At 41.2% G+C, this 27,883-nt stretch overlaps 2 protein-coding genes across 2 annotated transcripts; both read left to right on the top strand.

The window, feature by feature from the left end:
- The first annotated feature begins 719 nt into the window (after positions 1-719).
- Positions 720-11,678, top strand: KRT23 (keratin 23). The gene is made up of 8 exons (XM_009555498.2): positions 720-1,209; positions 4,804-4,886; positions 6,305-6,461; positions 8,078-8,239; positions 8,332-8,457; positions 9,204-9,424; positions 10,427-10,458; positions 11,135-11,678. Exons 1-8 carry the CDS (start codon positions 793-795, stop codon positions 11,236-11,238), a joined length of 1,302 nt encoding a protein of 433 aa, XP_009553793.2. The 5' UTR covers positions 720-792; the 3' UTR covers positions 11,239-11,678.
- A 9,992-nt stretch (positions 11,679-21,670) lies between these two features.
- KRT20 (keratin 20) lies at positions 21,671-27,655 on the top strand. Its single transcript, XM_009555418.2, has 8 exons — positions 21,671-22,185; positions 22,879-22,961; positions 23,174-23,330; positions 24,480-24,641; positions 24,723-24,848; positions 25,005-25,225; positions 25,814-25,854; positions 26,529-27,655. The coding sequence occupies exons 1-8, from the start codon at positions 21,763-21,765 to the stop codon at positions 26,624-26,626; spliced, it is 1,311 nt and encodes a 436-aa protein (XP_009553713.2). The 5' UTR covers positions 21,671-21,762; the 3' UTR covers positions 26,627-27,655.
- The last annotated feature ends 228 nt before the right edge of the window (positions 27,656-27,883 follow it).

Here is a 27,883-nt window from a genome sequence, read left to right as displayed (position 1 = left end):
CCTGCACTGCTGTTTATTTCAACAAGACTACAAGAAATATAGAAATTTCAACAAGAAATAGGCCTGCACCTCAAATCATAAAAAAAATGACTAGAACATATAGTTAAGTACCTAATCCTTATGTATTCCAACTGGAAATGGGGAGCTTAAGGGAATAGCTAGACCTTACTCACTTTGGACTGGAGCTTCAGTCTAACAACAGAGCTCGGATAACTTCATTAACACCTGATGTCTCATACAGGCTGAAGCCGTCCGGTACGTTAATGACAGTCCGATGGGACATGCTACAATTCAGGGTTCACAGGCTGCTGTCAATTCTAAAGCCTGAGAATTCCAGCAGAAAGGAATTGTCTGGAGAGAGCCACTCCTGCCCCAGCTCTCCGTTTGGACGATACTCTTCTCCTCATAAGCAAGAAAACATAACATTAACTACAGGGTTAGAAAAAACTCTGCGGCAGAGCTGATCCTGTTCCACACCCACTGATTTCAGCCACACCTCACTATTAGAATATGAAAAGAAAAAGAAAAAAAAAAAAACAAAACCAAAACAACGAAAGGAAAGCAATCTGGTATGCAGCTGCGATTCCAAATAACAACAGTGTGTGCCGGCTCATAAATGCTTCAGAATTGACCAAGAGGAAGCACGTTTCATGATGACACAATCTTGTTGCTGTAGTCATTCATCGAAGGGAAACTCCCACAGGAAAAGGCATAAAGCTGCTTAGGGAAGGCTAGGAAGGTGCTCAGTGCTAGGCAGCCCAACACTGGGTTAGGTTCACAACAGAGCTGAACATGAGTACTGGCCAAGGCCCTGCTCCGTTTTTTTCTGGGTCCCTCAGGGGTAGTTCAGGGTGTGGTTTGGCCCAGCAAGGAACTTCTTACAGACCTTCAAGTGCAGATGGTGGTGCCAGCAGCACACATCCCTCTTTCTCCTCTGCCAGACCCCTCTGGCTGGCTGCTGGAGGAGGGGCACCTTGGGGAGGCTTCGGCGAGCGCCATGGGGAAAGCATCTTCCTGGGTGGGAATGAGAAACAGACTATGCAGAACCTGAATGACCGTTTGGCTGCTTATCTGGACAAGGTCCGTGCCTTAGAAGCAGCTAACGCTCAGCTGGAAAGCAGCATCCTAGAGTGGCACAAGACAAAGTCTCACGGAAAGAGGCATGACTTCAACCAGTACGAGCAGAACGTCACTGACATGCAAAGACAGGTAAGTCAGAGCTGTAAGTGACTGCCATTCTCTGCTCTTTTATGGAACCTGGGTGCTCACTTATGCTGATGGTTTTTTTTTCCAAGAAGGTTAAATAACCACCTTTTAAATGTTAGAAATACTGATGACAGTGGTTGCAGGACCTGGGCATAAAACTTCTTTCTGTTCCCAAGGAGGAGAATGGGATAGCAGAAAGAAAGGCTGGAAGGAGACAAGGGGGATTCTGCACCGACTGGTAGTATAAAGATATTTCTATACTGCCAAGTGTATGTTTCTGTACATGAAACTGTGGTTTGAGTAACTACGTCTGGCAGAATTTGGTCCTTTTGACTGCACATGTATTCAAGCAAATTACAAAGCAGGCAAACGGAGGAGACTGCTTGCTTTCATGACTGCTACCTTTAGACGTACTGTTGCATTTCATTACTTTGATTCCTGTGGCAGCAGACAATGAAACTACAGGAGGTTTGGGTCCAATGAGCTTATGTAATCAGATGGAAAAATACTTCATTGTAATTAAGAAAATAGCAGGGACAAATTCCTTGTGGATGTTTTCACTATAATTAAAAGGAGAATTTCTGGTTCCTGCCAGTAGTTAATATTAGCGTTCAACAGTAACTCTTTCAATCTCCCAAACTCACGTGTCTTCAAATTTAAGTGTAATATTAATCTGTATTCATAATGAATATACTTAGCACTGTAACCATCTGTGTGACTAATCAGTGTAATTAACTTTACATAGCCATATGGGGCAAAACCCAAAGCTCTTCCAAAGGAGATGCTGTAGTTTTCCCCCCACCTTCCATAACACTGTCACTCGGCATTCGCAAGACTCTGAGAGATGTCTTCCAAAAGTGCTTGGAAATGGCATTATCCCACATCTCTGCTGGTTGAGGCCAGAGACTCAGTCGAAGTCCCTGCTCACTGTTAAATTTGTTGCCTCCAGGCAGAAGATGAGGCGCTGACCACAGGCAGTGTGTAAGGAGAGCCAGAGTTGTCATCACCTCTGCCTGTTTTAAGGACAAGGAAAGGTCACCTGTCTCCAGACCAATTCTTTGAGCACTTCTTTGAACTGATACAGAGATAAAAATTTGTTCATCAAGAATATAAATGTGTTCACATTGATTTGGAATTAATAAATCAGAAAGACTTAGGGAGACAATAAGTCTGAAAACATTATGCTGACTGGGGTAAAGCCCTCACTTTTGAACAGGCTGTACCCAAACCACTTACTTTTAACACTCACCACTTAAATAGCTGTCACTGACTACAGGCACCTATGAACCGAAAGGCCAGGACAGACTGACCGGTGCTTACACGGGGAGGAAGAGCTGTTTGCGGATCATCTACAGAGAAAAGATGCAGTAATTTAACCCAGAATTTTCACTTTCTTTATAAATTATTGCAATTAGCACCATGACTGCCAGTAATATGAGTGAAAATATAGTATCTAATTATTTACTATAATTACATTAATGAACCGTGAATTAAAAAGATGAAACTAATTTAGCACCTAAAATGAAATTTAGACAAAATTTAGGATCCTATACCCAATGACCCAGAAAGTCTATGATACACTGGCTGTCTGAACTTGGGAGGCATATCCTACATTTTGGACCACTCTCTTTCCTGGATACCTGAACTCTGGATGAACATGCCAGGTGGAGCAGCAAGTCGCTTTGCTCCAGCCTGACTCCATTCTAACCCAGACACAAAGTAAAACAGCACCAGTGCTTCAGGTAAACATTTCACTCAAACATCTTGTATCCCTAAATAAGCAAATTGATTTACGGAGCACTCAGGGACGAAGGATCAGTGCTGATGGTCAGGGATAGAGGATCAATGCTGTTGGACAAGGCACACAAGACATAGTGAGGAAGAAGTCAGTGCAGGAAGCCTTCTTGAAAAGAATCTGTTTGGGGAAGGAATTGGGAGTGCATTTTGTATATGTGAGTTCTTATTTAAGTTACCTGTAAGTTTGCAGATTGGAATTAGCGATGCATCCATCTTCATGGTGGATGTAGCGAAGAAATTTGTGTTTTTATAAACAGATAAATGTTCTGCTAACTGATATCGCACAGCAGCTGACAGTTGTGACTCCTTTGTTGGATTCTTTATTCTTTCAGATTACACAGAAAGCATCATAAAGCATTCCCATAAATGTGTTGCTGTGTTGCACGATTATGAAGCGGCACAAAGTTGCAGAACTCATACGTTGTTTTCTCATTGCCTGATTACCTTTCATAGTAAAATCTAAGCATGGATTCAAGAATTGCCTCTTCACTGACAACAAATCCAGGCAGCAACATGTTCAGGGCATTGTTACACTGCTTCATCTGGCCCTGATCGTGTCCCAGGGCAGTATCCGAGGTGTGCTGCTAATTGCTCAAGAATGCACAGTCTGCTAACGGATTAGTTAAAATATTCCACGGGCACCTTCTTTTTTCACTTCGGAGAGGTAAACTTTTGACACTCCAGGATAATTTTGTCATTTCCTTGTTTCGCTGTGATTCATTCACGTGTGGGAAGTTTTACTTCAAGGTGCTAAGAGCTCTGTAAATGGGAAATGATCTCTCTACAGCCATGATGCACCTTGTTTTGCTGTGTAGGTGCTGAGTGAAGGCAGTTATTGGAACTGCAACCATGCTCCTCTTTGTCAGAAAAGGACACAACGTCCCCCAATTATTTGTTCTGGCTAATTATGTATGAGTTCTTGCTAGAATTCTTTCAAAGGTTTTTTTTTTTACTGAGCTTTTCATATTCAGATCTATAGTTCAAAGCGATTTCATGTCAGCAGGGACTAATAAGTCTTTTCAGTGCACACTGAGGACACTAAATGAACAACACCATGCACATTCTCCTGCAGCTTTTAGGGCAATTTTCAGCATCCCAAGGCAAAATTAGAAACATGAATTAATTACTGCATGCTGCTGGGTGATTCAGTACCAGTTATGGGGGAACAACTGAATAGACCACAACAACTAGAGGCTAGCGTTACTCTCAGAATGTCAATCCATGAGACTCCAGACTGAAACACATGGGCTTGTGGGGTCCTGCTCATGAGATGCTGCTATTGTACCATCGTTACCCCTCTGCATCACACCACCAATTCCGCAGGATGTTTATGCACACGCGTGCTTTCTAGCATATGATTAATTCCAGCATTTTGATTACACTCAGACACAATCTAATGGCTCTTACTGAAATTTGCCCTAAAGATGCCCAAGGCTGCTTTTCCAGCAGTGCTAAACAGACTTATAATCCGTTCACAAAATAAAACCAAAGAAAGTGACTGATGTTCTGTAATATTACGTTATGTAATATTCATAATCTATACCTGGCCAGGAATAAAATTACTCCTCCTTCATATCCAGAGAAATAAGATAAAGAAAAATGTAGCATTATGGACAAAAATTGCAGAAACATCTAAGTGAATTAGGAAACTTAGCTTCTTTTATTCATGTACACTCCTTAATGTGGGACTTCTGCTATTTAGATGCTTCATGCAAGCAGCAGGGAGTCTAAAGCAGCACAAGTTGTTCAGCATCTTCCTGTGGCAACACTGAGTCTTCTGTTGGATTCTCTGTTTTCCAGATTGAGGACAGCAAGATCACCAATGCCAGTATCCTTTTACAAATTGATAATGCGAACATGGCATCTGAAGACTTCAGGCTCAAGTAAGCTCTTCTTTGCCTTCCTGATTAAGTTTGAAAGAGGATTTAGCAAAATATTGCTTTTTTCTTGATAATCCAACGTGAAACTGATTTTACTGAGGTCTTCTGGTGATACTGGATAAATAAAACCAATGCAGAACAGAAAAAAAAACAAAAGACAAAGGATAAAAAGGATGTAAAAACCACAAATGAAGGCTGAACAATCCTGAGTCACCCTGTTTATGATACTTAGTTCAGGTCCTGAAGAGCAGGTTTTACAGCAGACACTTGATACCTATGACAAAAAGGTATTTCAAACTGTCATCTGGGAACACAAATGAATCCTTCTCCGCACTGTGCTCCTCCAGACCAGCCCAAATCCATTTCCTATACTTATCACCTTGCTGTCCAGCTCTGCAGGAAATACTCGTCCCTCAGTATCTTCTGAACTCCCAGGTTTTGCTACAGGAAATGGCTGATGCTTCCTCGGCTACCGGAGCACGGTTGGATTTTAATTCATAGGTGAAAGATAGCTCTCAGGCCAATGAAAAAGCCAAAATGTTTGGACATAAAACTTGCAGGCATATCCTTGCAAAGGAAAGGAATTTACATTTCTGTAAGTTAGATGTCTTAGGAATCATGAAAATTTCTCTTATTGTCAACAGATAGCAATTGTCTATTAAAAAAAACCCAAAAACAATTCTTTTTTTTTGTAGTATTGTAACAAACTTACAGACTCCGAGCACCGCAGGTGCTCTCCAGCCTTATCTTCTGTATCGTGCAGTGGTGTCACAAAAAGGAAAGGTGGAACTACTTTCAGAGAGTGGAATCAGAATGAGTCTCATGCATTGAAGGTAGAAACATCAATAGAGCTACAACAAATGTAGTAAAAAGGGAGAGATTCTGAGGAGCCAAAGTGCTTCCTGTGCCCGAGGGAAGAGAGGGCAGCGTCCTGACTGTGGGTCACCGCAGGCTGCAAACTGCACGAGGTCAGAAAGGAATGCTAATAAATGGCTTCCATGATATCTTCCCCATTTTCTGAATGACTGAAAAGTTTTAATGTTGGAAAAACTACAGACAGCATTGACAGCTGATACTGATTTCACATCTTTATCAGCAAATTTTTAAGACTCATACTCGCAAAGGTTTCCCAACCTGATGAATGTTAAAATGCAAAAAGGAAAATGAAAGAAAGAGCAGTTATTCTATACCAAACTGGAGGAACTGTGAGGAAGAAACAGAAATAATGAAATCCATCTTGGTTTTAAGGCCACTGAATAATATTTTAAGAACATTTTTTAGACACAGAATGTAGTTCCTTGGTTTTTCGTTCCCTACATACAGGACTTCAGCAAGTCTACTTCCTCTCGACACTACTTTCATGAAGTCCAGAGGCCGTCTTTCCTCAACAAACGTGTGTTATCTCCTTTCTCCTCATGCAGGTACGAGGCAGAGAAGGCTCGCAGGCAGGGAGTGCAGCTTGATGTTGAGAACCTGCGTAAGGAGCTCGACGGCCTGACCATCATTACAACAGATCTGGAAATGGAAATTGAAGGCTTGAGAGAAGAGCACATCCTCCGGAGGAAAGACCATGAGGAGGTAAGAAAAGTTCCTCTTGGTAAAATCCTATCACACAAATCTTCGCTACCATGTAATTAACTTTGAGTAAGATCCACAATCTATAAATGGAATTCATGATTCAGAACCCAACCATGTTTCTGAAGAAGCCAATGGCAGTCAGGCGAGGCACAAAGTTTGTGTTCTGCTTTACCAATTAAATTGGGATTACAGAAAGGATAACAAATTGCTGTATTTTCTCCCACCCTTTCCTAGTCACCTACCCATCTGTCATGCATGGCTCATAATAACTTACATATTCAACAGACATATTCTCAGAAATCTAATACTTAGACATACATATGCAGAGATTTTAAGTAAATAGGAAATGTTACTGCTTGTTTCTGAGTTTTACGCATCACAGACCTTCCCCTCAGCTCTGTAGATATCATTTTACAGAATCACACAAGCACAGAGTGGTTCAGGTTGGAAGGGATCTCTTGAGATCACCCTGTCCAACTCCTCAGCTCAAGTAGGGTCACTGAGAGCAGGCTGATCTGAGCTAAACAGACCTTGAATTCTTCAAGGATCGAAACTGGTGGTTGGTGAAGCCTTTTAAAAGAATAAATAATTTTGTATTCTTATTATTTCATAAAATTCTAAGCACAATAATGAGTTAATACTTAATAACCGTCCAAAAAACCTGCTGCTCTGTGGTGTCCCAGAGCTACACCGCAGCAGTCTCTGTTACAATTTCCACATGTGTAACACCACTGCTTGGCAGCACGCTGTTTTCATTTTACCTGATCTGACGCTGTTCTCAGTTATCATCTAATGCAGAACCAAACACCCTACTCAGAATCTGTGCGTTATTAAAACGGAGAATAGAAACACACAAGTCACACAGGAGTAGTTGAAGCTGTCTTTGGCTGATCCCCTGATAAGCAAGGCTACTGCTGAACAGCTACAATAAAACAGTTCTTGGAAGCAGGGCAGCCAGCAGAGATGTCAGTATGTCCAGCTGATCCACATTTTGGAGCCTGTGATGTCATACCCTGAAATGCTACTTTGCCTCGACGCTTCTGAAAATGGTACCTAGCACATAAGATTGTGCTACTCTGAAAGGAATGTTACCAGACTTGCTTGACTTGTCCTGTAATTATGTTGTTTACACAGTAATTATATGCTTTAATCCAATTATTCCTTTAACAATTACATAGAGCTTTTACATTACTCTCCTGTAAACTTAGTTATAGTTCCATAAATATTAACATGCAGGATAAGAAAGATGAATATACTGTTAGATTTTCACCAAAGATTTTGGTTCCTAAGAGATAAATAAATAAAAAATGTCACTGCTTCCTCATTAAGTATGGATATTCCAGAAACAGGATTTGGAAAGATCTTCTCATGTGTTTTTAACTGCATTCTCTATCCCAGTTCTGCCACAGAAGCTGATTTAAGTCACTAGTTAGCTCACAGCAGAGTATTATCAATATATAAGGTTTCCAACTAGTGTTAACTGAATATCTGTGACCATTAACCTGTCACAATGAAAAAGAGATATTTTGGGTATTGTGAGAGGATGGAAGTGAAGAAAAGAAAACAGGAATGGAAACTTTCCACTTTCACAAACAAGTTTGCTAATTTATGAATAGGATATGGAAGCAAATCGCTCATCACAAGACTTCAAAGTCAACGTAAAAGTAAATGCAGCACCTCCTGAAGACTTGGGCAAGATTCTTGCAGAAATAAGAGAGGACTATGAAGCCATAATTGAAAAGAACCGTCAAAGTCTGGACAGCTGGTACAAAGAACAGGTAATGACTATTTCCTGCTCATTTCGGAGATCACTGTTGCTCTATGTGACTGCCCAGAGTCTGTAAGCTTCTCCCTTGCTCTTGCTCCACAGATTGCAGCAATGTCTCTGGCAGCAATCCCCAATCCAGAGCATATACAGCGCAATGAGAATGAGATCAAGGACCTCACACGCACTTTACAGTCCCTGGACATTGAGCTGCAGGCACAGATGAGTAAGGTATTTACTTGGTGGGCACCTCTGCCTGGTCACTGCTCTTTCAGATACTCTCAGAAATTGTCATGGACCGATTCTTCTTTTAAATCCATAGCTTAGCACAATTTTAGTTTAGTTATTGAAGTATCAGTGAAATTGGGATTTGGACCATGCCTGACTTTGCCAGACTATGCAAAACAGATTCAGCAACAACCACCAAGAAGTGAAAAATTTCTTTCTCTCCTTAGAAAAAAACAAGGGGAGAAGAAGAGATGGGATAGCTGAGTCCATGATAGAAAGCAAAAACGTCCAGGAAGACAGATAGTAACACAAATGTCGTATTTATATCCCCTTTTATAATCCACTAAATATATGAACCGTAAAAAAAATGCTGGTGGGGAATCTTCAAAACTGCTACCCAGATCTCACACAGGTTAAAGCTCACATACCCAGCTCTGGGGGGCTCTGGAGCAAGGCTCGGTAGTAAATGCAGAGGTGAGCGAAGAGTCAAGAGCTACAGGAGCACAGCTTTTGGCAGAAAGAATACAGCAGGGATAAATCACTCAGGTTTTGCCTCTCATTATGCACACACGACACAGCTTCATCATTCTGCTGTCTTCACATGAACGGTCATGCCAATGCATAAGTGTTTAAATTACCACAGTCTTAATTTTGCAATCTTCTAGCCAGAGACCAAATTTGCTGGCATTTCTGTACTATAACCACCACATAAATAATAACCACAGCACTGGTATCATCTGTTCTGTCAGAAACGCATGCTGGAAGACACCTTGGCGGACACTCGGAATTATTATGCGGTTGCGCTTCAAAACATGCAGCAGATCATCTCCAAACGTGAGGAAGAGCTCAGCCAGGTCCGTCATGACATTAAGCAGCAAAATAACCAATACAAGGTTCTTCTTGGGATCAAAACCCGCCTGGAGAAGGAAATTTCCACTTACCGCCTGCTGCTGGAAGGGAATGCTGACGGGTAAGGCAAAGCTGCCCTGACTGGAATAGATGAGAAGAGAGTTCTCATATTCAGGTTATTTATTTGTTTGTTTGTTTATGCTTAATCAAAGCTTGTGAGTTCCATACTACATCAAGGGTTGGTATTTTAATGTGATGGATCATAATAAAAAGCTGGAGCCACTTAGTATACAGAGAAACTTGTATCCATGTAATTTGGATTACCTATATTAATATAACTTTTTATTAAAAAAAAAATTCTACATTCCCACAGCGTGCCTACCTCAGCACAGAAAAAAAAAATGCCAATTGCAGTGAAATTCAGAGTAATTTCCTTCTTCAAAACAAGTTCTAGGTCAAAAAGAGGCCTGGAGACAAGTTTAGATGGGTTTTGGTCAGCCAGCTGCAGTTAGAAATGCCCGCACAAACAGCCTGCACGGTGCCCGTCACTGATGAGCTGTTCTGTGTCCCCTTCTCCACCTTGTCTGCTATCCTGCACTCCGAAATCTTTGGGCTAGTCTCATCAAGAGCCAGACTTTTTCTCTCGTCTCATCATATATAGAGCGTGTCTTATTTATAGGAAAAGAAGCAGGAAGATTAGCAACCTTTAGAACTGATGGTCTCAGGGAAGCAAGACACTACATCAGCAAGTATGGGGCTGTTTGTCAGAAGCCAAAATCGGATCGACTTGGGTAATTCAGAACATATGAGAATCACAGAATCACAGAATCACAAGGTTGGAAAGGACCCATTGGATCATCGAGTCCAACCATTCCTAGTTGAGAATGAGTGATAATGAATGTAGATGGGAACAGCTTCAGGCGAGAGGCTCTGTATCTAGGACTGATGAAGCAGAAAAGTTCTAATGGTATAAAAGCATCATTCTTTTTTCTTTCTTTTTTCTTTATGTTATCTCTTTCCACAGTGACATGAAGTCTCCTTAGAAGCAGGGAGAAGAAGGGGCTGAATAACTTCTTGAAATTATTATAATAATTATTTTTTCTCTGTTTTATTATCTTTACAGGATAGCAAGAAAATCTGAATCAAAAGCTAAAGGTAAAAGTCCCTTATTTTGTTGTCTATAGTGACTCTTTTGGGATCTCTTTTTACTGTAATTTCCAATCAAAATTTACTCGGAATGATTTTAACCTTACACGAACTATGAAAGGTTCGCCTGGCGACTGATTCGCGTGAAAGCCATATTTGAGAACAATCTCAGTGACTCATCAGTTTGGGGAAGGACAGTGCTTCAGAACTCATTCTGCTGCGTCTGCCCACTCCTGGGCTGGCTGCAGACTGACCTCTGTTAGTCAAACGCTGCCCAAAGCTCCGACGCAGGACTAAAGCTTTCATAGGGTATGGAGAGGCAAAGACTCCATTTGGTGACTAAAACAGTGTTAGGGCTTGTGAGCAAACAGCAAATCTGCATGTCTGGAAACTCAGATTCTGGCATGAGTGTGACCTACAGACAGGTAGGACAATCTGCTCTGAAATTAGGTTTGCAGTGGCTGGGATGCAGCTGCACAATTCATTTACCCTGACCTGGACAGGACTCGGGTAACTTTCTGGCTTAACATTTCACAAAGAGCAATAACAATTATTGACTTGAAGGAAACATGAACAGATAAATCAGTTGAGAAGGCAGATAATAAATTACTGTAAATGAAGCTTTCCCTGCATCATCTCATCTCAGCGTTGCTTCTTGTCTAATTAATCTTCCTTCTCCTTTCAGGACATGCTGGGGCGACTGATCGGAAGATCACAGCGATTGTCCATGACAGCGTGAACGGGCAGGTGGTGTCCTCCACCATCAATGAGATTCACCGGCAAGCGTGAAGGAAAAAGTCCTGTTAACCACCGGCTTTCCTAGTGGGATAAGCTCTGACAGCCCCGCTGTGCGACCACGTGCTGCGTGTTGGTCTCCCTCTGTGTAAAACAGGGACACCATAGTGAACTCTGTCCTTAAATGATCTGCAGCCTAATAATGCAAATTGCCATACAGAGCTGGGTATAGCTGGTAGTCAGATTAAAGAGCTTTTAGTCATCAAAAAGCCAAAGAAAAGCTATTCAATGAAAATGACTGTCTGAGCTGGTAATATATGTATTATGCACATCTCAATGGGGCATGGATCTCCATCTGTGATTCATTTATTGCTCTGCAAATTAACTATAATTTAAAGTGAATAATCTCTTGACTTTTCTTCTGGTTCTGTCTCCCATCATATACCTCACTGCAGCCAATAAATTCTTCTCCATTACTTGTTCTGGTCATTGGAATTCCCGATTTTGCTCTTTCTTATACCTGCACCAAGAGTGGCAGAGGAACTGACACAGGTCAAGGCTGCAAAAGCCTCATTGTTTTAAGAGGTATAAAACTGGAAGGACACAAAAAAGAAGAGGTGACATAATTTAAAGGTGACATTTCCATAGGCAAAACTATTTGACTTCCCTATCTACAACTTTCCAATGTCACTGTTTAAAACAGTAGGGCTGTTGTAAAGTGCACTTCACTAAAATAATCACCTTAGGAACTTTCCTTTGTTCTTCAGCTTTAGAGACATTTTCTTGAACTGTCTTTACACACTTCCCTTCAAAGATGAGAAGTACTTTCCAAACACTCTCTTTTTTTTTCTCAGTGACCCATTTAATTCAAAACATCATTTCAGTTATTTGCTTTTGTATCCGTGTTCATCAGTTTTGTTGATGGGTTCTGCAGTCAGGATAGAATGGTACATGCAGTGCACACTAAAGTGAATACCAGCCAAACTCAAGTTCTTCAGCCAAACCCAAGCTTCTTCCCCTTTCTCACATCAGCCCAGCTACCAACCCAGGAGACCCTAATGGCAACAGGAAAACTGCCCATGATAGGCAAAGCTAAGAACTGAGCAAGAAAAGGAGAAACTTTATTAGGACTGTTTAGATGAGGAAGACTGTAAAACAGAATAAAGAGAGACAACATGGAGCACGACGAGTGTCTGCACAGATTTGCATTCCAAAGTCAATGTCTGTGCATAAACCAGTGGGTTCAGGGCAGTCTCATATTTATGAGGGAAATTGTCATTGTACTCTTTCATGCCTATTCATGAGGGACTTTCATAAAGGATTCCTGTTACCTGGTTTCCTTTGAAACAAGGTTCACAAAAGAAAGCAAAAATTTCAAAGAAAATGCAGATTTAAAACAAACAGAGTCCATCTCCGTGATAGAATGTTTTCTTACCGGCATGTTCCGACCAGTTCATGATTCCCCTTCACTCCCCCCCAACTCTCCACCCTTGTTGCACAAAGAGATCCCAAAAGCATTGAATGGATTACCTAATGGTTTCTTCAAATTGGGTAAAACTCGTAATACAGGATTAGTAACTCTTGGCTAATTAACGATGTCCTTCCTTATGGCTTACCAGATCCAACAAGCCAGACCTGGTGTTTATAGCATCTGGACAAAATGTGCCCAGGTATTCTTGAACAATGTTCTGTGTTATTTAAAGCCATATTCATTTGCCAGATGTTCACAGCATAACCGCAGTGCTCCAAAACAAAGAATTACAGAACAATATCTTCTAAATCACAGAACAGTATCTTCTAAATCACAGAACAGTATCTATGCTTTGCCCCGGGTTTTGCTTGTGCTAAACTACAAGGGAAGAAGGAAAACAAATAATTTAAGTGCTTTAACGAACACGCCCGTCCTTATTTCACATTCTTGAGCGATGCACTGGCTTTGCCATGTCCTAGAGTCCCCTCGTGCAGGGCTGAGCGATGCACTCCCTGCATTCCTATTTTATGCTCAGCTATGGTCCGAATGGTACTGGCTAAGAGAGCAGAATTCCCAGTCTGCTCCACAGCTCTTACAATTTTAACCTTCTCTTACAACTATGTCATTGCATTCTGCAATGGTCAGACCTGCACAGCTCACAACACCGACCTCACAGTTCACTCTGTTTATTAACACCTTCACACATCGACGGCTTTAACACATTCATTCATGTCGCTGTCTTTTAATAAGTGAAGTAAAACAATTAGCATTTAAATATATCAATACAAACATTACAATGCCTTCTGTTTTCTAAATGAAAGCAAGTATTCCATGGCAAAATTTGCTTATTTCTGGAGCATTTTTAATGGATTTAGAGGACTACGTATAGCTGCAGACTTCTTTTTTGTTGAACAGTTTATGACACTGGGTCACTGCCCACACTGCCCTGTATCTAGGGATTATTTGTTAGTTCTGAATTTGTGCTCTGGTAAATAAGCTATGCATTTCTAAATGTATTTAGGGTAGGTCTGCACCCTAAATAACAGATAATGACACTAATATTTACCACTTGCATGCACTGTTAACACTACATTCTCAACACACCGAGAGATTAACTTAGGGAGATAATAAATGGGGGTAGTATTATCATTCCCATTTTATTGCTTGAGAAATCAGGAAAGGAGATGACACAACTTGCTCAAGGCTGCAAAGAAAGTCACTGATAGCAACTAAATTAGAATTCATCACTTCACAGCTTCTACTTACTCCAGCTATTAGATAACACCACTTCCGCGAGTAGCTGTTCTCTCGTGACAACGATTCCTTCCATACCTAATTGCGCTGGAGATCCTCCGATGGATCCATTGCAAGCGTGTGCTGCCAGTCAGGACCCTGCAAGTACTTTGATGTTCTTCTATTTACCTCTGTAGATCGCTCTGCTGACATTAGTCCGGTACCGATCACTACGCTGCCTTTCTTTGGTGATGTTGTAACATTTAGTAAACTTTTAAGAAGAGGGCATAAGCGCTTCTTTCTCTGAGCCTCAGATCAGCATCTTGAATGAAGGGGAATCTGAGGAGAGTGAGACTGAATTGCTCTAAAAAGTCTTTTATTAATTCATTGTATTAAAACTAATTGTACTCTGCCAGCTGGTATTTATGCTACTTCAGTATTAAATACACACAGCAGTGGTGTTTCAGCCTCAAGGAAGGGACTGACCCACCCCCAGAGAAACAGCAATTTTTCAAAAAGGAAATATAAAAAATAACGCACACAGTGAATATCTTCTATTTCCCATAAATGGAACAGGATAGGAAAAAAAAAAAAACCATCGGTAGGAGATAAAGTAAATTCTAAGACTAAGGGAATGATGTAACAATACTTTTGCAAACTAACAAAGACACAGGAACTCACAGTCTATAAAAGGAGGTTGAAACCATCAGCGTTCACAAATCACTTCTTGCAGTTTCACCTGCCATTTAAGGAAGTCCTGCACTAAATAATCCTTCAGTGATTTATACCAGACTTGAACGCACTCCAGAACCTGTGTGAGTCATAGCTCATTTCACTTGTAGAAATGTTAGAACTTATTAAGGTGTATTACAATACACAGCGCTCGTAGGAAAGCTGGTGCTCCTCTGAGTTTGCAGTGAGGTAATGCAGTCACGGTTCGGGCTGTTAATCACACATTCCTCCTGGTGCTGTGGCCACACAGCTGCAAGGTTCTCTCTTATTTATGACCAAGATATTTCTCCAGAATGCAGAATTCCTGCTTTCTGCCTGCTTCGTTAATAGAGCTGCAAAATTCATCAGGGCATTTCAGAAAGAGAAGAAAGGAAAATCCAGCATTTATAACCCTGCTAAAGCCACCATTCGCACGCTGTTATTGAAGCTGAGAGAACAGGTAGAAGAGCTGGTAACACATTTCACAATGTCCACACCCTGACCTATAAAGGTTTCTGAAGTTTTGCTGGGAGATGCCTATTCCTGTGTATGAATCATTTAGAAAAGGGAAGAATCTATAAACAGGGAAGCAAGGAAAGAACTGCCTGAGAGGCTTGCCTCCCCCCATCCTCCCCACGACCTGAATTACACAGCAAAAGCATCTTAATTATCGACTCTACCTGCACATTTGCCTTCATGAAATCCCAAGTAATTTCTTACTGTGCGCTCCTCTCTCACAATTCTTTCCTAAGCTAAAGTTTTCATTTATTTTCAAGCTGCATTTTTGTGATATTTTTCATTGTATGACTACACCGAAATGACCTACTTGAGCATCAAATCCAGGGGTCAGTGTAAGAGAACCAGTTGCAAAAACATCGCATTAAAGCTATGCATCAAGGTGTTGCAGTTTGAGATGCCTTTTCAACGAAGATAATAGCACTGGGAATGACCTAACAGGGAAAGAGGAGCTTGGCTGCTTCTTCTGGACATACTCATTTGCCTTTCCAAAGTCTGAATATGCATCATAAGCTCAAAGGCATAAAATCGCAGCAGCAGCTGTGGTAAAGACACTTCCAACAACTATCTAGACTTCAGGGGTAAATTCTTTTGCTTTCCAACGTCCTAAGGACAAGTTAAGAGAAATTCGTTTGATAGGCTGGTGTTAGGCTCCACAGAAAGCAACTAAAATGAGGGATATTATTTAATGAGAGAAAAATGTAATTCAATTTAGAGGAATAATTATTTGGAGCAGACAGGGACAAGGAGGAGAAACAAACAAGCTGATGTAGCTGACAAAATACAGTTCTTCTTCAGAACAGACATTAAGAGCCTGATGCTTTTAGAGAGAAAGCACCAGCTTTGGCTCAGATCTACACTCTGAATCATGCACACAAGATATTAAAGCGCAAAATGCATAAAACAAACACACTGGAATCAACTCTTGCCAGAGCAATTTCAAAGAACGAAACATGTAATGCTGCTGCAAGGAGATAGAAAATTGCAATTTTAGTTACCAGTGCCGGGGAAAAAAACCTCACATTTTCATTCCTCATTAGTTAGACAACTTAGTAGTTCTTGGTAGCAGTTTGAGTGCCCAGGCTCTGTTTCTAAGTTAATCTCCCTCAGAACAGTCTCAAGCCAGTTCCCAGGACAGTTTGTGAATGCAACTGTTGCAATGGAAATAATATTGCTGCTATGCAGAACAAAATCATAAAAACAAACCCAAAGAAACCTTTTCTTTAATGAGTTTATTGCTGTCTAAAAATTGAGATCCTCAAGCATCAGTCACAGAGAAAAAGTCATGCTTTAAAGGGATAATGAACATTCCTGTCCTCAAAAAATTCAGCTTCCAGGATCTAGGAAAATGGATAATACTTGTTGCCATTGCTAACAAGCTCACTGCAACCTACAACGCTGAACTCTTGGAATTACTTTAAACATTTGCTTTCAAGAGTTAGGCAAAAAAGAAAAAAAAAAGTCTCTGGATATAGGACCAAACAAGAAGGCGATATGTGACATTTGGGATTATAATAGATGGGTTTCATTAAGCACATTGAGGTTTCAGCGTGGATCCTTCCGTTTGGCCCACGGCACCTTGTGGCAGGCAAGTGGTGGCCCCTAGTGCCTGGCCCGCACACACACACCCTGCACCCTGGGGATGGCTCAACCGGCAGCGATGGATGGAATCCATCCCTTTTCCATCCCAGAGTCTTCTGCCAGCCCCTCCAGAGCAGCCAACAACTTTAACGGGAAATGTCTGTTGAGTATCTGTGTACAGGACATTCCTGAAAGCGCACAGCCCTCTCCAGGGAAGCACGGGGACGCATTTTTCAGCTGCTTTCTTTTTGGTTTTCACTTCGATGCCCGGTTGCCTGACACAGATTCTGCCGCTGGAACAGTACTGCAGGTTCCTCTCTTTCCAGAGAAAGCAAATCATGGTTTGCTCCTGGATATACAGACACCGGGAGAGAGGATGCCCCATGGTCACTAGAACGGACTGAAGGGTGACTCACCAGCGTGGCCCCCAAACCAAAAGCTGCAGCCACGCAACCACCCAGGCAATCCCGACTGCTCGGAGGGCAATTATACCCTTGGGAACAGCCTAAGCTTTTCTCCTGGTTTGGGGATTTGTGAGGGATAGAAGGCTGGTCTCTGAAACTACGAGGATTATGTTTTTAAAAGCTGGCAAAAAAAACCCTGCACGGATACAGTGCAATAGAGTGCCTGTGTGGATTTGCTACGGTGTACGATCAGCGTGTGCCCTATTTGCACAGGGCCATGAGAACTGTATTTGCTTACTGAATCATAGAAATACACAATATTTTATCGTGGGCACCAAACTATTCCAGCATTATGGAGCTGAGAAAACGAGGAAGCTGAAATCTTCTCCAGGTTACTGGTTTTCTCATTCCACTGACACCTCAGTTGCAGGGTTTTTACAAGGGAAAAAGCTCTGCCTGGTAGCCTTTTGGGTTCTATACGAGCTGATACTAACGCTACTTTTAGGGGAGAAGAAAGAGAAGTTTCATTTGTATGGCCTGGAGCTGTTATTGTTGGCACTGAGATCGGATTGTGCTTGAAGAGAGCAGCTGAGACAGGAAAGGCAGCTCCTGACGGTTCTTTTCACCCTGTGGCTGGGGAAGGATGATCCCAGCACGCTGCTCAAGCGTACACCAGGATCTGAACACTGCTATAAGTATCAAACTATTGAAAAGTGATGTTTTAAATTTACCTCTCTGGTCAACAGCTCAGAGCAGAAAGAAATGAAGTGCAGTGTTTTGACGATTAAGGCATTTTTACTGGACAAAAGATAAATAAGAGAGGGAAAGGAGGACAAAATGTACATGTGAGGAAGACAGTGTAAGTAAGATCTTGTGCTGCCGACGTTCAGGGCATAACTGAATGTGGCTGAGTTTGTGACTTTCTCTAGACCCTTCTCTGGTCTGATCACATTCAACAAAACACAAAACGTCTTTCTTTACTCTTTGGACAGAGCCATCTTCAAGGGTGCAGCACTGGCACTAACAAGTGATACAGAGAAAGCTTGCTTTAATGGTGCAGAATTGTCCTAAGTACTTTTTTTCTCTCATTCAGAAAAATCTTAACTTAAAATCTGCTATTGCTTCACATCTACATTAGAAATTTACTCTGCTTTTCCCCGGAAAGTTCATCTTACAACTTAGCCAGGGACTGATAAATGGGCACTGGATTTCCCTCCTAGAAGGGATCATCACTGAAGACTTTTCTGTATTTAAATTTTTAACTCAGCCAAACGAAAAGCCTGTGTTCCACCCAAAGGCGGCATAAATGCAGAACCAGAGCTGGGTGTGTCTTTTTTCCTTGAACTCTCAAGACTGATTACCCACGACTGGCTAGTAAAGGTGAGTAATACCAATGGCACGCCCCTGTTATCAGAACCCTGCATGACTGATCTTCATTGCTCTCTGATACACATTAAACTTTTGCCACACAAGTGAGGTTCCTCCATGAAATCAATTTATTAGTGCTGCTATGACTGTTTTATTATGGCCACACACAAACCATCCCAGTCGTGCACGTCATTGGAGGAAGTGTTTCGCACATACACCTCTATAGAACATTCACAGGGGAGTTTTGAGTTGGAAGCTGAACTGCTGAACTAAAGCATCAGCAAAGCATTAACAACACTCCTTTAGAATTGATAAAAAAATGTAGATATCAGATAATATATTTTTAAGTTGCTCAACATCTATTGAGATAACTTACTGTTACAACCAATAAACTTAAAAAATAAGTATCTGTTCTCCCAGATAACAACTGGGCAGGGGAGTCTGACAGCCACTCTCAGCCAACAGCTTTTCCATGTGAGCCATGGCGAAGCGCTTGCCCTTCAGTCAAGCTGTGGCCTGGCCTGTGTTCCATTTACTGCTATCGACAGAGTTGTCAATTTTCATTTTTGTAGTCTCCAGTGACTGGGACAACTCTCCAAGATAAATTTTATGAAAAAAACTATGTTGAACCAAAAAATAGGAGTAAACCCTACCTCTGGAATGAACGATACCCATCCTGATCTTAGTAAATATTGTTGTGAATGTTCCAGGTCCCGTTTTGGCGCAGAAGCAGTTTGGAGAAATTTGCCAGGAAACAATTTGAAGAAGAAAAGAGAAAGAATGCTTGAAAAATTCAGCCTGTTATCTTTACAGACTAGGTCTACATGATGCTATTGCTCTGTGCTTCCATTACAAACGCCTTGAACACTTCTGCTTAATAGTCAAGGGGATTCTGGAAGAAAAATAGTTGTTGACATTTCAGTTTGACCCGAAGCAGAAGAGCCAGAACACAAGGCAAATGTGTGCCCTGATCCTCAAGTTCACTTTAATTCAGCTCACAGTACAAGGCGAAGGTAGAGAAAAGTTTAGAAATGTTTATGTACCAGTTAATTTTATTTCTCTATTAATCTGAAATGTGGTTTTATATTATTCTTACATCTCTGAATAGTATCGAGCTTCTCTGTATTTCAAACACCAGACATTAACATCACACACAATTAGCTTTTGAGATTTAAACTCTGTAGCTGCTTCTGCACACACAGGTGGGGTAGTTGGAAATACAAAGATTGAGAATTTTGACCACAAAAGCCAATCTGGACCTTGATTGGCATCTTGTTGCATTTGTAGGTGAACACAAAAGTTAACACATAACCTTGACATTCGCTCAATATACAAAAAAATGGCACATTCAAGTGATGATTAGAAAAAATACTATCAAGGTAACATGATTTTAATATATACTCAGAAGGCAAAGCAGAATGTTTACTCTTAAACATTAAGAGTATCATAAAACACTGTCAGAGATTGAGGCAGTGAAATATGCAGCCAAGAAATCTAGCTGTAGCAGGATTCCTTGCTTTGTCCTTATAGCTTTAAAGGCATAAGCTCCGCCCTATTAACATAATCAACTCTTACTCAGTCTGGGTAGTTTAAATGAACTGACCTTGAGTTCCACAGTAACAGCCCCAATGATACAGCTAGTGTACTTTGGTTTCAGATGTCATAAATGTTTTTCATTATCAGTCACACCTAAAGAAGTTGAAGGTCCACAAACATCTCTCAGCATCCTCCTGCAAAAAAAGTTCTGCTCTGAATGCTGATCGCTTTGGTTTGGAAGTTCTGTATTTTCAGAACAGCTGAGTATGACAGCTGAACTCCTTCCCTTGATCCAATAGTAAGACTAATCTGTAGCAAAGTAACTTAAGTTTTGCAGTACTAGTTCCCTTATATCCCAGGTTAGGTGTTCTCAGAACCCTGAAGAAGCCTCCAATATATACTCTAATGCCTCCAAAGCATAGTGTCTCACCAATTTCCTTGCCCCAAGGTTGAAGATCAGTATCTACAGCAGCTGTTTTCACTACTACAAGCAATATGTGTTAATTGTTCTACCTGTACATCAATAATAAAGTGCTGCCAGTGCAGTGCCCCAAGGAACTACACCTACGTGCTGTCCCAACGCACCCCTGCTATCGCTTCCCTGCTGCACTAAAACCCTCTCAGCCATCACTGCCTTCCCTTGCTTTCCACTGCATCCCCGCATTTTCTGTATCAATGCACGTACCACCATCCGTTTAGGAACTTCAGTATGAGCAGAAGAAGGATTGTTGGGTTTCCACAAGCACTGAACAAACACACCTGCTTTCCTGCTAATGAACACAAGACGCAGGTTTGTGACAGAATGTCCAGCAGCAGAGCTCACCAGCTGGCAGTCTCTTTGGAGTACTGGTGAGGCAGGAGGGTCGCTGGTTTTCCTGGAACTTCAACCACATAGGTGGGCTGCACACCAGTTACACTGGAAGCTCGATTGCCTCCTGCCACTCTAAGGACCTCAGCATCTCATATGTAAAATAAAGCGGGCCATGAAGATTTTCAATATTCTTGCTCCCACTACTTTATTTAGGAACCAAGCAGTGCTCTTTCTGCTTAATTTCAACTGCACTGAAGGCGAGAGTCCAACACGTAGCGGTTTGCAAGTACTAAATGAATGCATATTCAATGCAAGCTAACTACAACAACATTTACTTTGCAGTTACAGTATGAATATGGTTTTGCACTTACCATAAAATAAATTAACATGGGAGTTATAGGTGCCTCCTTTCTAATAATTTATACGCTGTCCTAGACTGTCCTGAGGCCCAAACTTTTGCCTGCTCAACAGAAAGATACATTCAATTGCAAACATAAATATTTTAAGTTCTCTTGTCACATGTAGTCAGCTCCCCTTTTAATTTCACACGCTGCTCATGGGGGTACAAATCTCCCTGTTTGTTCAAAAGGACTATACAGAGCATGGCTGCAGGTGCACTGTTATACATGATTCAATGGTTTATTTGTGGTTTATCTTTTATTCAAAAGAAAAACAAAGCAAGCCAACCTACCCAGGGAGTTTTCCTCAAACACAGATGAACAGATGAGAACCCTTTTTACATTACATGGAGCGTGGGGGCAATGTGCTGCGTGCTGTCTGTGCTGATAGCAGCTACAGTGTGTGTCAACAGAGGTGGGGTTTATCACCATTGTCCTTCCTCTTTGAGACACAGTATAAAGGTTTAGAGAGCACACCTTGGTCTTCACTTCAGCTGCCCTCTATCTGTGTAGATTCAGGCAGTTCATTGGAGAAGGCAAAGAACAGAAATGGCATTCTCTACCCGAAGCATCCAGTGGAGCACAGGCACCCGCATCCAGCCCACGGCTTCCAGCGCCAGTGGTGTAACATCCAGGAAAATGGTCATGCAAAAGCTTCAGGCACCCAGCGTCTACGGGGGAGCTGGCGGCAGTGGCACGCGCATATCCACCAGCACCAGCTACGGACAAGGCTTCAGTGGGAACTTCCAACTTAGTATTACTGGTAATGATGTGCTGCTTGCTGGCAATGAAAAATCAACTATGCAAAACTTAAACGACCGTTTGGCTTCGTACCTTGAAAGGGTGCGTTCCCTGGAAAAGTCAAACTCCCTGATTGAAAAGCAGATCAAAGAGTGGTACGAGAAGAACACCATAGAAATCAGGCATGACTACAGCTCATACTTTAAAACAATTCAAGATCTCCAAAACAAGGTAAGATAGCATGCAGACACTTATAAATATATTAAATGCTTTTATCAGGGAGATAGACTGTAATCTATTGTAGAAAACATACTTTTCCAAATAGCAATTGTCTTAGCTGAGAAAAATAAATGCTTTAGTTTGATCAGATACAAATTAGTGACAGATTCTACCTAATTAGTAATACTGGATTTATGTCTGCAGATGTGAGTAACCCTATAAAGGAGAATATTTGAATAAAAATTGCTATTATATTTGCCTAAGGTAGTTTTATTTAGCGAGAATACTGATGGAATTTGCATATTTAAATAGAGTTTAGCATCTGTGGATATCAAAGTGTTTCAAGCACTTCAGAAAAGACTGCCAAATGCTCAGAAAAAATAATAGATCGCTGCATGGAATCATAAATTACCACTACGAACAAAAAATATTCCCCCAGCAAGCAGCTGGCAGATTTGTGAAATTATGTTCCCAATGAATTTCCTTAAATCTTTCCCCTTACTTTTCACCAGTTCTACTTCTGATCCCTTAAAAGCAGATCCCTCCCTGAGAGCAGCTTGCCCCAACTATTTCATATACCTATTTTACGACAGGATCATTTGACTTTTGGAAAATCCTAATGCAATGGGCCACATGTAGTATTAATTCACAGAAGGGGATCGAGTGGTCATTTATGTGCATCTCTTTGCAACCATTCCTTTTTAGATTACTGCTGCACAGTTGGAAAACGCAAGGTTTGTCCTGCAGATTGACAACGCCAAACTGGCTGCTGATGATTTTCGACTGAAGTAAGTTCCACGATCATTTCATAAATTCTCTTTCATGATCCTCTTATCCATGACAGCTTCTGCAATAGTTATTAGTATCAAAGTAGAGCAGAAAACATTTTCTAATGTCAAGTTTAATAAAAAGCGAAATATTACACCTCCATCTGTAGTGGTTACCCATTCTAACATGAACATCGAGTGTTCATGATGACAACACCAGCCTTGTTTTACAGGTACGAGAATGAGCACCTGCTCAAGCAAAGCGTTGAGAGTGACATTGTTGGATTGATCCGAGTTCGTGATGATTTGACTTTGACCAAAGCTGATTTGGAGTCACAGATTGAAAGTGTGAATGAAGAACTAGCTTTTCTGAAGAAGAACCATGAGGAGGTGAGAGCAGCAGAACACTGTCATGGGGCGATTTTTTTTTAAGTGTCATACATAAACCCAGCCCAGCTAGGAATAATGAAATCTTCATGGTTAATCTAAAAGAATATTCCTCTTCCAGGGGGATTCAGCTCCAGGTTAGCACATCCAAATTTAGGTGTCTATGCACATACCTGTATGTGCCCATGGTTCTATTATAATCAACTGAGCGACAGCTGATCAAACAGACATAGCCTAAAGAGCAATTCAGCTCACTGCAGAGCAAACACCCACTGGGTGCTCAGCTGGGATCCTCTCTGGTCTCTGCCGGTCACAACAGGCGCTCTGGCTCATGCAGAGACACCTGAAAGTCAGAAACGCGTACTGGGTATCGCTTGGGAGTCTAAACTCAAAGGAAATCTCAGCCTTACCGTTACATTTCTAGTCTCAAACACCTACAAAGATAAGAATGTTAAACAAACATTGCTTATTTCCTCTTTCCAAGTAAAGACACAAACTGAAATCCTAAATTCAAAATTACTGTTAAATGCTAACAAATTCTCAGTTACGGCATATGCCTAAGCTTTCCTCACTTAGGGGCACACTGGCACCTTCAAAGGTGCTAATTCCTTGTCACACTGCAGAAAATATGCTCTTTAATAACTGTGCTAGACAAATCTGACCTGGAAAAATAGCCAGCCTAGCCAACCACTTCAAAAGGCTGTGTAGCCATGAAGAATTTGGATGATGTCTAGAGGTGTGTAACTGTGTGGCACTGACTGGCACCCAAGCTATGAGGCATCAAAGGCTGAACAGCTCCAGAAACTACAGAGTAAAGGTTTTCCTTAAGAATAATTCATGGTTTAGGAGGTACCACCACACAAAAGTATACAAATGGGGGACTATGACTTCTACACTCATTCCTCAGATCTGGCACTGAGGAATTCTTCTTTTTATAACATATTTATCTATGATATACCATTTATTGTGACAAAATGAGCAAAATGTTCTAACATGAAGTGCACTAAAAAGTATTTACAAGGTGATTAAGTTATCTTGCCTTGAAGTGCTGTTTCAGAATCACTTCTATTTCTGTAGATTTTGAATTTGCTTACAATATTCAGGACTGAAAGTTCCCTGTAACAAATGCTAACACAGCCCTCATTGCTGTAGGACATTGGCAGACTCCGCAAAGAGGTGAGTGGCTCCGTTAATGTAGAGGTGGATGCTGCTCCGAGTATTGATCTTGCAACTATTATGGAAAACATGAGGCGGCAATACGAAGAAATGGCAGAAAAGTATCGTCAAGAAGCCAGAGAAGAATTTGAAAAGCAGGTAAGGTCAATTATTTAAACATCAGCAGAACCCTAGTCATGCCTCACTGCAGTTTACAGCCTTTTCATGTTGGCATTTCAGACAGAGCAACTGAACCAGGAAGTAGCGATCCACACTGAAGAGCTGCAAGTCCAGAAGAAGGAGGTCACCGAGCGGAGACACTTCTACCAAAGCCTGGAGATGGAGTTACAGACCTACTTTAACACGGTAAGTAATAAAGAGTACTTGAAATAAGGACTGTGTTTAGTAGATAGTTACATGGATAAAAGTAGAAACTGAGAGGCTTTTCAATCAAAACATTACTTTAACACAAAAACATTATCCTCTTGAATAACACATCTCCGCTCTTTCCATTGACTGTAGAGACAGTCTCTAGAAGCCACTCTGGCTGAAACGGAAGCTCGTTACAGTTATCAGCTAGCCCAAATACAGGAATCGGTTGCCAATTTAGAGGCTCAACTGGCGCAACTCCGAGCTGACATGGAAGGTCAAAACAGCAAGTACAGTATATTGTTGGATATCAAGACTCGCTTGGAAATGGAGATCGCCACATACCGCCGTCTCCTGGAAGGAGAGGACAGTGGGTGAGGAAATACACGCACTTTGCTTGTCAGCTGACTCTCGTATGACGGCAAACAGCATTGCAACTACCGCCTATGTTCACAGCAGGCGAAGTGTAAAATCTGCCACTGGTTTGGGGGGGCTGGAGAAGTCTGAGCAAGAGCGTGCTGACTGCTCCTGCAGTCCATGGCAAGCTTTGCAGCCTGACCTGGGTTATGTTCTAGACTACCTGTGTCACGGGTCGCCAAGCTACTTAAAAATGTGAAGAGGTGCGAGTAAGCTGATACTAAACGTTCAGATAGTCCCATATCCCATAGTCTGTAGTGAAAAGAGCAAAAACCTATGGAAAAGCATAAAGCAAGGCAAGCATAAAGCAAGTCTGGATTCTGCCTGCTCAGCTGTTCTGGCTTAGAAATCAGATTGGCCTTTCTGCATGAGCTGAAGTTCCAACATTGCAGAAAGGAGGCTGCGGAGCAATTTCATCTATAGCTTATGCTTACCAAGTTTTAATAGGGAAAACTCATGATTAAACGTACAGGAGACATACAGGGACTTATCTTCAATACATCAGGTACCATATATTTACATTTTTTCATTTGTAATTTGAACAGACATTTTGAAGTGGAAACAGCTACAACAGAGCTTGAAAAAGGTACGTCACACCAACCTCTTCATCTTTGATGGCTGCCTGTTGAAATGTTACAGAACTAAGTAGCCTGGTATGAAATGATACAGTTTCAGAGAAATCTTAGATCAAGAAAGCAATCAATTATATGAATAGATAACCTACAGGGATTATACAAAGCCTCGCTTTATGTATGTAATTCAGGTGCCCAAGGTAAAACCACAGACTCCTCAAAGAGCCAAGAGAATGATAGAGAACTCAAAGAGCCAAGAGAATGATAGAGAAGCACTGGATTCCCCTCTGGAGGACTCCAGAAGTATCTGCTTCTCTCCACTGACAGCTCAGGGAGAGCAAGCTCCCAGATAAAGGATCTAGTTTGATAGCCACAATATCCAGTGCAGTGTCAGAATATTCCTAGGTGTTACATCTGCAAGTTTGTGCTAAACAGAAGCAAAAATATCAGGAGAGATAGAGTTATCCAATACCATGTCCACTTAATGTATTATGGGTAACATGCAGCATATTCAAAGGAAGAGAAACCATGCCCTGTATATCCCAAAAGTTTACTGCACAGTCCCAGTGTGTTGAACAGATGACTTTATCCACATTGTCCTTTGTGGAGTTGCTGCCAGCACTACAGTAACCTTAGTCTGTCAATACACATCACAGTTAATGAATTCGCTCTTCAATTTCATTACTAGAATCAAGCAAAGTTATGAAGATCAAGACAATTGTTGAAGAGGTGGTGGATGGCAAGGTTGTCTCCTCTCAGGTCAAAACGGTTGAAGAGAAGATGTAAACGGCACCAGCAGGGAGGAGACAGCCCTAGAGCTTCTCAGAGCTGACTCCAAAACTAAAAGCTTAAACTTTATAAAGAATTCAATGTAATCCTCTCTAAACCCCAGAAGGGTTGGAAAACACCAAACTATCAAATCTCAATCAATTTTCTTCTTCTTTTTTTTTTGTGTGCGTGAGTATTTATAAAAATCAGTAAGTTACAAAGCACAAGATTTTGGGTTTACTTCCTTAGTGACTAAACACCTCATAAAAAACCCAAATCAGCCTGTTGTAAATGTATAATTGCTTCCAAGACAGATAAAAACCTCAAGTATCAGTTTTTACTTACATCAGGCTCTTGAAATTACATTTAAAAACTTGCTCAGTAAAAACTGGAAAGTGAAATGACTTTCAGCATGAATTTACGATAGCTTTTAAAATAATTTACATTAAATTTAGAAAAACACTTAAGCAGTGCTTATTGTTGAGGTTTCAAAGTACTGAGCTGGGGCAAGACATCAGATGAAGACACAGGACAGAACTGGCTCATGCAGCTCTTGACGGTCATGGGTGCTTCTGAAAGCATCATTTGCTCACAGTTCACTTCTCCAGCTGGTGTCTTACCTTTTCTCATGTTTTCAACACATTAATAAAAGAAAAGGTTTTAGAAGTGAGCTGCGATTTCTGAAACCTTGACAGACACCTCACCAAAACTTTACAAGAAAGAATTTCCCAGATACAGATGACTCTCTCTCTATTAAACTTGTCAGGTGAATTGCAATCCAGAGTTCAGCAACCTATTTTTTCTCTAGCACATTTAATTTCTTTTCAAAAACACATTAAAATGTTGATTCCCTGCACCTTTCTGCACTTGACCTACCAGCTTCACTTTAGTAAAAAATTATTTTCAAGATGTGTCGATTTTCATTTCATAACAGATTAAAATGTAAAACTGAAGAAGCGTCTTCCTTATTTTTCACTCTCTGTGAATGTTTATCTCACCAGGGACTATAGGAAGCAAAGATATTCTATCAAGAAGTTCAGAAATTAAAAGACCACCATTTTAGTAAGCCTTTCCCTACCAATAATTGCACGTACCCCTCCCTATTCCGTGCAAGCCTCCTATGCCGCACCCAGGTCCTCAATCCAAGGAGCCTACGATTTCCTCTTGACAACACAAAGACAAACACTCTTCCTTTTGAAATGTCCTCCATCCGTGTGATATTTACTGCACACAAAGAGCTGCCAACAAAGATAATCCTTTGCTTTCACAATTATG

The sequence above is a fragment of the Cuculus canorus genome, chromosome 25 (assembly GCF_017976375.1).
Source record: "Cuculus canorus isolate bCucCan1 chromosome 25, bCucCan1.pri, whole genome shotgun sequence".
In the NCBI taxonomy this organism is placed as follows: domain Eukaryota; kingdom Metazoa; phylum Chordata; class Aves; order Cuculiformes; family Cuculidae; genus Cuculus; species Cuculus canorus.
This window is presented reverse-complemented; position numbering and strand designations above follow the sequence as displayed.